This window comes from Montipora capricornis, chromosome 6 (assembly GCF_036669925.1).
Source record: "Montipora capricornis isolate CH-2021 chromosome 6, ASM3666992v2, whole genome shotgun sequence".
Taxonomy (NCBI): Eukaryota; Metazoa; Cnidaria; class Anthozoa; order Scleractinia; family Acroporidae; genus Montipora; species Montipora capricornis.
This window is the reverse complement of record NC_090888.1, coordinates 58,519,223-58,529,344: the sequence shown is the minus strand read 5'-3', so window position 1 is coordinate 58,529,344 and position 10,122 is coordinate 58,519,223. Positions and strand designations below refer to the sequence as shown.

The 10,122-nt window shown below is 41.2% G+C and overlaps 1 protein-coding gene across 1 annotated transcript; it reads right to left on the bottom strand.

Moving 5' to 3' along the window:
• Nucleotides 1-8,457: 8,457 nt before the first annotated feature.
• Nucleotides 8,458-9,906, bottom strand: LOC138050698 (adenosine receptor A2a-like). Its single transcript, XM_068897000.1, has one exon. It carries the CDS (start codon nt 9,549-9,551, stop codon nt 8,634-8,636), a length of 918 nt encoding a protein of 305 aa, XP_068753101.1. The 5' UTR covers nt 9,552-9,906; the 3' UTR covers nt 8,458-8,633.
• Between the last annotated feature and the right edge of the window lie 216 nt (nt 9,907-10,122).

The window sequence follows — 10,122 nt, the reverse complement described above, 5'->3', positions numbered from 1 at the left end:
GATGTGTGCGATAGGATCCTTTGTCCGATGAAATCAGCGATCCGACGGTATTGCAGTGAGGGAAACGACGTTCTCTCTGCAGAGGACATGCGTATAACGCTATCCGAACGTCCTGTTCGAGGCACAACTGCCTGCGTTTGCTTAGTAAATGAGACTCAAAAAACACTCGAGGTAAATAAAGTAGATGGTTTCAGTAGGTATCATAACTTTAAATTTGAATTAAACGGAATTCGAGTGTGGAGAGCTTATGGCGTAGGGAAGGGTAAAGTAATTCCTTACCAAGACGTCATCGTAAAGCCCCAAGGTCCAACAGATCTTGTTGTAAATGTAGACTTTTTCTCAGTCAAGGAGGCTCGAATCCATAAGGATATGTCAAGTGACGACGAACAAAGCAGCGGTCTCTTCTTTTGCTCTGAGCCTGGATGTCAGATGGTGTTTAAGAAATTCAGTGAGCTTGAGAGTCATCTTGATGTTGGGGAACACCGTCAAGTACGCAGTGGCTCCGAAACGGTGTATGACAAAATCAGAAGAGACTGGGCCCAAAAATTCCTTACTGTTGACAACAACGAGGAAACCGGCCGCGGCCGCACACTAGTGGCACATAGCGATGAGCAACGTGTCAAAAATGAAGCTTCTGGCTCTTGTAGTGACTTACAGCTTGGCTGGGCTTTACACAAGCCACGAAGTCAAGCTGTGCGGTTTACGGATGGGGTTAAACAGTACCTAACCACGAAATTCGACCTCGGAGAGAGAACTGGCAACAAAGCAGATCCCGGAAAAGTGGCTGCAGACATGAGAACATCTAGGAAACCAGATGGTTCGCGGATGTTTGAAAGAAAAGACTGGCTTACGAAGAGTCAAGTGCAAGGCTTCTTCTCGAGACTGGCGGCCACACGTAGAAGGCAGGGGAACCAAGAGGTGCAGATAGAGGACGTGTACGCAGAGGAGGAAGAGCAAGAAAGGTATGGGGTACTGGAGAATGTAGCCGCCCAACTCAGTCTTAGACATCCAATCTGCTATGATTCCTACTGCCTGTGCGACCTCTCACGAGACGAGAAACTAGACAGTTTCAGTGTCGTTATGCTGAAGGACATACTTAGATATTTTGAAGTTCCCTTCGCTTCAAGAGATCGGAAAAAGAATTTGGTGATTAACCTATCCAAATTCTTAGAAGGATGTGAATGTCGCCGTTCGGAAAGACAAGTTCACAAAGTGTCTTCTTCAGAATGTATTGGGAGTTGTAAATACGGCTTAACAATTTCTTTTTCTTTTTATTGTACTAAGTGAACGAAAATGGTTTTACAAACCATGCACAGTTGCTGCGAGACTAACAGCTTAAAATAACTGTAAATATATTGTGTGGAATCGCAGAACTTGGTGTAGCTGAGTTAAACTGATTAGTAGCACTGTCAACTTTATTTACCTTCTTCCACGCCATCGGAAAACAGTTAGCAGAATAAACATTGAATTCCAGACGCCTATTCCTTTTCTTTCTTTTTTATTGTTTTTATTTTTTGCTTGCAGGAAATATGAACTCTCCTTTTACACATCGCAGTGAAATCCTGCACCAAATTTGCATAAATTGAAGAGAACTACTTAACCAACAATGCTGGTATCAAGGGATAAACGCTATTTTAAACAAAATGAAGGCCAAGATAGAAAGCGTATAATTCAGCATGAAAATCTTGCAGTCATTGTTATTACAACTTTAAAACAACGCAGTAAGAAAACTAAGAATGTCCGTGGCATGCTAAAAATAACAGACACTCCAGCGTGCCACAATGTGGACGACTAAAATCTTCATTTTCTTTAGATTTTCGCTACAGCTGAAGTACATTAGCGAACAATATTTTTCCTTTCTAGGCATTAAATCAAATGATTAACGGTTCTAGTTCTTAAATATGAGAATCCTTTTACATATAGTCCAAACCTTATTTAACTGAATTTCAGAGACAGCTTTTAGGCCAAGCAGAAGATAACATACACCACAGCGGCAGCCGCTCATTTCAGCCTATAAATTCCCAAGTTTGGAGAAATATTTCGTGAATTTAAGGCTATTCGTGGCTTATTCAGAGCGAAAAGCACGTTTTGAGAGCATTTGCTTCGAGGTAAGTTTATTTCATGCGGGAAACTTAAAACTTTAACTGGCAAACTTAGGAACAATAATCGGTGCAAAATTGTGTCACGCACTCTTTCGCGGCTGAATATTAGCTATGTTGATCGAACTCCTGTTGTTCCAAAAGGTTGGTGCCCAAAGTTTTTTTTCCTGTTCCTGGTACACTAGCCCTAGTACTAAACATGGATATTGGTCAGGGTTCCGGATTACGTTATACTTTTGAGAAACACTCCTTCAACCAGCAGCATGCTCGCTAAAATTTGGCGAAGGCTCTTTGTAGGGCATTTTCAAAAATTTATAATTAATTTTTCGTGAGCCCGATTTCAAATATTTTACCATAAATCGAAAGAAGAAACATGAAACTAAATGATCTGTAACTTTTATAGTATTTGAGTAAAAGCGTAATTTTTCAGCGCCTTCAGCGCAGCGCCTAAATTTGACTCGAAACAAAACGATTTTTACGGTTTTGGACCGTCCTCGGAAATCGTCGCCAGAAATATTGAAAAATAGCACTTAAAGCCAAATTATTGCTATTTTTGTTGATCATATGGACTAACTGTCTCACACTGAAAATTTGAAGAAATTCTGTTTTCGACCGAAAATCGAGTGGTCGGTTCTTACACGGACAGCCTCTTAAGTCTTGGGTTTATCTAGCTTAGTGCAAGTGTTGTATTGAGATGGGAAACTGGAACTCAAATGAAATCAAGTGTTGATGGGATGGGTAATCCGAAAAAAACTCAACTCACAGACGACGTTGAGTCCAAGGTACGCCAGGGCGGCTTCCAACGTATGGGAATCTCGATAAAAGAATTCTCAATTAAAAAGCCATACCTTATTGCCATTGTGGATCGCTTCCTTCCTGTGAGGTTTTTTTCCAGATTAAAAGCGATTTGAGCCATTTTTCAATTCCTCTGTTGTCAACGGTATGCACACTCCATTCTGGGGAGCCCACTAATTTGAATCAAATATTCTTGGATAAACTATTCCCACGGTTACAATTCCACGGAATCAATTGACAAAGTTTAAACTTTCATTTCAACACCCATGAAATTAATAGAACATCAAATCAAATGTTGTTTTTTAGCACCCAGAGGAAAACCTCCCAAAGAAAGCCAAAGAATCAAAACACTGAATGAACCTACACGTGAGGTCTAGTCCATGTAACAATACCAGTATTTTGAATTGAACTTAATTCAGTAAAAGGACGTTATGGGATTTTTTTTTCTTCTCCAGATGTCCCAGTAATTTGATGCACGCGGATTTCAATAAACGTCACGAAATGTCCCCTTGTTTGAACATCACTCGTGACTCGGAATACAGACAATTGACGTCACAAAATGTCCTCCAAATGCTGCTACTCAAGAAAGGATAAAGCGCTTTGTTATATAGCTGGTTTTTTCCCCCGGCAGCGCGCGCTCTCATTGGTTACTTCGAGGTCACATGACATCTATCAATAAAACTGTTTCCCGCCAAAAGTCTCTGAGCAGGCAACAATGCAAAATCTATGACGTCAGAGGGTAACAGTGCACTGTTACACGTGAATGTTGACCACCCGTTGTAGTTGCCGTTGCTCGTTATTCTTTTTGTGCTATATAAAAAATCACTTAAACTGGTCCCTCGGGAAACAGTTCATTTTGTTTTCCTCGGCTGCGCCTCGGGGAAACATTGAGATTCTCAGGAAACAAAATGAACTGTTTCCCTCGGGACCAGTCATTAAGTGTTTAGAGTTGTACGCAGAATTCAATGTTTCCAGGTCCCAGGAATAGGGAATATTTCGTTGACGTAGCCTATTGTCATTAAGGCGCCAACCAGAGCATCGTTGGCTGTCGAAACAAAGGGCCTTTTGTTCCTGTGGTTGGCACATTTGAATAACAAAAGCAATGTTTGTAAACAAATATCTTCCCTATAGAGGAAGGGCCGTTTAAAAACGGAGTAGCTTTAGCATAAGGCAATTGTTGTTGAAGCTGGGAGAGAACGAATCACTGGTCTTTATCAGTAATAAATATGAAAAGCGCGTTGCATAGTTTGGTGTCCTTGGAAATGTAAGGAGTAGAGGGTTTGATCATGGCGGAGAGGGTGGTGTACCAGTCTAAACAGAGAAACTAAAGGAAACGCAAGGCCAATTTTTTATAGCAATGTATTGTCGTCGGCTTCCATTTCATACGCATGCGTGGGTTGGGTGGGTGGGTGAGATCTAAGGTGAGATCAAATATGAACTGATACCGGCTGCCAGAGGGACTTGTTAAGGCTGCCAAAACAATCAAAAAAGATGTGAGAGACAGAAATAATTAAAAATATATGATGCCGCTTGCGCCAACCAGCCGAACAGGCATTCCAAAAGAACTGCTATATATCCAGCAAAACAAGAATCTCATCTTTATGTTTTGTGTTGTCATAACCGAGGGGTACCAAAACGGATATTTGATTGCTATCATTTTCTCGCCGACAACCATCATGAGATGCAAAGCCCGTCGGTAGCCTCGCAGCTCCTACAAGGTCTCACCTGATTGGAGACCACCCTTGAGGTTTAACAAAGGAACAAATAACAGAAACAATGGCCCTTTTGTTTTAGGCCTAGGGTAACAGAAACAATGGCCCTTTTTGTTTGGCCTAGGGGCCATTGTTTCTGTTATTTGTTCTTTTGTTAAACCTCAAGGGTGGTCTCCAATCAGGTGAGACCTTGTAAGAGCTGCGAGGTGACCCAAGCCCGTGTATGGCAAAGAAGACATCAGTGGTGTCGCTACCAAGCAGGGAGGCTGTTTTCCAGACTAAACGAAGGCTTCGAGGTCAGACCTGGGTTGGTAATGTGGGAATAAGACGTTTTGTTCCAAGAATTTCCATATCATTTAAATGTGAATACTTCACTGTCATGCAAATTCAACACATAAAGAATCTTAACCCCGAGAGATTTAAATTGGGTACAACATTGAGTTAGACGAATTGGTCTATCGGCTGATAAACCAATGAGAGACTTTTAAACCAATCACCAAGCAGGAAAGCCGTTAGTAATTTAAGACTAATTTAGTTACCAAGCAGGGAGCCGTAGCCGTTGGCATCGTTTCAGTCACTTAGAATTGATTGTTTTGGCAGCCTTAACAAGTCCCTCTGGCAGCCGATATCAGTTCATATTTGATCTCACCCACCCACCTACGCCGCTTGCGCCAATCAGCCGAACAGGCATTCCAAAAGAACTGCTATATACCCAGCAAAACAAGAATCTCATCTTTATGTTTTGTGTTGTCATAACCGAGGGGTACCAAAACGGATATTTGATTGCTATCATTTTCTCGCCGACAACCATCATGAGATGCAAAGCCCGTCGGTAGCCTCGCAGCTCCTACAAGGTCTCACCTGATTGGAGACCACCCTTGAGGTTTAACAAAGGAACAAATAACAGAAACAATGGCCCTTTTGTTTTAGGCCTAGGGTAACAGAAACAATGGCCCTTTTTGTTTGGCCTAGGGGCCATTGTTTCTGTTATTTGTTCTTTTGTTAAACCTCAAGGGTGGTCTCCAATCAGGTGAGACCTTGTAAGAGCTGCGAGGTGACCCAAGCCCGTGTATGGCAAAGAAGACATCAGTGGTGTCGCTACCAAGCAGGGAGGCTGTTTTCCAGACTAAACGAAGGCTTCGAGGTCAGACCTGGGTTGGTAATGTGGGAATAAGACGTTTTGTTCCAAGAATTTCCATATCATTTAAATGTGAATACTTCACTGTCATGCAAATTCAACACATAAAGAATCTTAACCCCGAGAGATTTAAATTGGGTACAACATTGAGTTAGACGAATTGGTCTATCGGCTGATAAACCAATGAGAGACTTTTAAACCAATCACCAAGCAGGAAAGCCGTTAGTAATTTAAGACTAATTTAGTTACCAAGCAGGGAGCCGTAGCCGTTGGCATCGTTTCAGTCACTTAGAATTGATTGTTTTGGCAGCCTTAACAAGTCCCTCTGGCAGCCGATATCAGTTCATATTTGATCTCACCCACCCACCTACGCCGCTTGCGCCAATCAGCCGAACAGGCATTCCAAAAGAACTGCTATATACCCAGCAAAACAAGAATCTCATCTTTATGTTTTGTGCTGTCATAACCGAGGGGTACCAAAACGGATATTTGATTGCTATCATTTTCTCGCCGACAACCATTATGAGATGCAAAGCCCGTGTATGGCAACGGAGGAATTGAAAAATGGCTCAAATCGGAAAGGGAAGAGACCCACAATGGCAATAATGCAAAAGCGTGGCCAAAGGCTCGCAACATTTCAACGCAACATCTTGCAACATTGTTGGGCACAACATGTTGCATGCGTTTGGTCACCCTGTTGCGATATGTTGCAACATGTTGGATGATGTTGGATCAAATTTGAACACGGTCAAACTGTTCGTGCAACATTTTGGATGTTGCATGGAGGGTATAAATTTCATGCCTTGGCTTAGGTGTTTGCGGCCCTTCACAGAATGAGTACGGTAGAATTCGTATGGTTGAAACATTTTGCTCCCGTGCGATTCAAATCTATTTGTGGCATTCGCTTGGGATTGACATCATATTTACATTTGTTTCCGGGCTGTTTTGTTTGAATCACTCCATTTCTTGTAGTCCTTCGGTTGAACTGATTTAAGGTTTGCTTTATTTTTAAAATCAAAGAAACACTGAGTACGAACGATCGGTTCCCAACACAAAAACCCTACATCAATTGTTCGAGACGATCATCGTCAAAAACAGTTTGAAAATTTCAAGCTTAAAAGGTAATGGATTTTTTTCAAGGTTTCTTTTCGCTATTATCCTAGTGGTGTTCATTGCGCTTGAAGTTTCATGTAATGGTTCTCGTGCAGTTCAAATACACTCGCAGTACTTTAATATTTGTATTCGTATATATTTATATATTTTCACGGAGCCGTCAATTTTACTAGTAGATGAAACGGCGCCACACCCTTACTAAGCTCTCACATTTTGACTCGCGAGAGTGCAAATGCATAACCCACCGAGGAAACAAAATTATTGTTTCTTAGGAATATTTTGAAAAGGCTTCGTCCCTTTTAGAAGAAGACGCATTCACGCTCCCAGGGAAGATCTACACAGCGCTGATTGGTTCATAAGTAACCTGCACGTGATTTGCAGATGACAGTTTCTTAGCAAAGGGAAAGGAATGTATGGCTCGTTTAAGCAGACGCTCGTGGGGGAGGAACGCGTGATGAATCCCAAAGAGAGTCTGCGTGGGAGGTTATCTAGCCATTAGAGTCATTAGAAACTAAAGTGGTTGATCTTCTATTAAAAACAGGTAGTTTTTACAGGAACTTACTCTTTTAATAACATGGATGTCAAATTACTCGTTAATTTTGGCTCGAAATTTCAGCGTTAATTTATGGTTTCACATGTGAAATTACAATGTTGCTATGGCAACTTTTCCTACAGTGGCAAAATGGCGTCTTATGAACGTAATTTGTCACCCATGACATTAATACCTAGTCAAATGGTCTACACGTGAAATTAGGGAATAATTTCCCGGACGTTTTGTCGAAAATCAAATAATTTCCCGAGTCTTTATATTCCCTAATTTCACTCGTCACCATTTCATTATCGATACAAATTAAACAAAACCACAGGACGCAAAAATTAAGCACGTTTAGGGAACATTTGTATTTCAGCAAAAAAGCGATAGCGAAAAAACAACAGCGACATTTATCTCTAGCCAAATAGGCGACAGGTGGGCTGGAAAATGAGCGACAAAGCGACATTACAACCCCCCTTGGAAGGCCTCTTTCATAAGATCATTAATTCACCTCAAATGGGATCAAGTGAGATCTGACAATTGACCACTGAGCTGCCCCCAGGTGGCTTGACTGATAGCTCCAAATGGTAGGGCAATGCAGGGCAATAACACGGACGTCATGCGTCAGGCTTGAAAATTTTCACAGGCCTTCTTTTGCAGTTGCCCACAACTAAGGTGATCATTGTCGTTAAGACATGGAAAGCCTGAAAAATTCAGGCTTGAAACGACATTTCAAGCATTCCGTAGTTAAAACATACTTGTTTGTTTTAAAACTATATATTTATACATAGCCCCTTAGTATTAACATCTTGAACGGGTTTTCTTACGAAAAGCTGCCAATTGGCTTGATAGCCTAATTGGTGGAGAATGGCACCGGTATCATGTGCAGAGGTAATGGCGTTCAAGTCATGGCAACGCTTTGCATTCGTTAATCAGTGCTTAACTAACGCTTATTCCACGCCATCTTTAATTGTAACATGCTTCTTTCCGTAGATTAGTTATATATGCCTTTCAGATATTATCATGATCATCACCAACAAAGCATGCAAATGAAGGGTCCATTTTATTACAACGTCAACTCCTAAGTTCTGCAAATTTTGCACGATTAATTCATAAGCTGGCACTGGATCACTTTTTCGCAAATAACACAGATAAAGAGCAGCATAGACAGTTGTTGGGTACACTGCACTGAAGGCTTGACCTTACAAGGCAGCTTATTAGCGTCACCTTCAGGTAATTTAGTTCTAGTTAACTGGATGCACCGCTTGCATTAAAGTTCTTAATACAAACGTTCTTATTTCTTCTTGTCGCCAGCAATAAATCAAAGGATTAAGAAGAGAATTTATCATCACGAAAGTGCGTGCCATTCCGTCCATTGACCCTAAAATCTCCTGGGAAAATGCAATTGCTAACATAACAGTGTACAAAATTCCGGGTACCAAACAAATTCCAACAGCACCGACCACTATTACGGTTGTCTTGAATGCTTTATTCTCCTTAAGGAATGTTTCTACTTGTTCTTGCGTTAGCTGTTGAGCTTTAATCATCTTGTGGTGCCGACGAGTTTCAAAATAGAGGATTACGTTACAAGTAGAAACGAAAACAACGCAAGCAAAAAAGATGTGAGAGGTAGAAATAATATACAGGGCGCCGCTTACGCGGGTAAAGTAAATAGACAGCCCAAAAGAACTGCTATACACCCAGCAAAACGAGACTCCCATCTTCATGTTTCGTGTTGTCATAACCGAAGGATACCAAAACGGATATTTGATTGCTATCATTTTCTCGCCGACAACCATCATGAGATGAAGAGCCGAGGAATAAGAAAGCACAATAATGCAGAGCTCGTGAATGGGATAGAAGACTTTAGCGTTGTCGCTACCAAGCAGGGAGGCTGTTTTCCACAGAATAAACAAAGGCTGCGAGGTCAGACCTGTCAACACATCTGTGACGGCTAAACAAGCCAACATGATGTTCCCGTTGTTCTGAAATCTTCGCCTTTTTTTTATTGCGATTATCACCAACATGTTCAGTCCGATTGTGAATGGACAGGCGATAGTGTTAACGATGATGGTTATGGAAATAAAGACCAAGCTGAAAACATCTTTTTCTTCGCCATTCATCGTGAGGTTTGCCAAACCGGAAACAGAGACGTTTGCCATGTTACGAAACTAAGAAATGGAAAACTGATTCTTTTTACTTGATAAATGTTGCTTAGCTACTGCCTTCCTTTCCGCTTTTAAACACCACAAGAGAGCAAATGTTTCCTGAGCTGATTGTTCTCACAAATTGAAGATTGAATGAAACATCACAACAATAACTATTTGAGTCAATAGAGAAGGTCGGAGTCTTAAAACTCTTATGCTTGGGTAAATTGATTACTTTTGCAGTTACTTACGTGAGAGGCTAATGTTGGAAAAACAAAGCCAGGAAGCGTTGTTTCCGATGAAGACGGGGTCAGTTTTTAGAGTTTAATAAACCTCCAGAAGAGAACTTTGTAAGATGAGGTTTTCCTTGTTTCCATTAGCTCGGGAAATGTCGCTGAAAAACTATTAAATAACCCCCCTTCTGAGGGTAGAGGGCTAGGTACGATGGCACTGACGCCTTTTCTTGAAAATTAAAAATGTCGATTAAAGGCAGCTGCAAAATAATGACAAAGCAGACTTTTGATGAATAGACTATATGCCTGGGGCAGTTATCAATTGAGTGTTGTAAAACAAATACCAAAGTAAT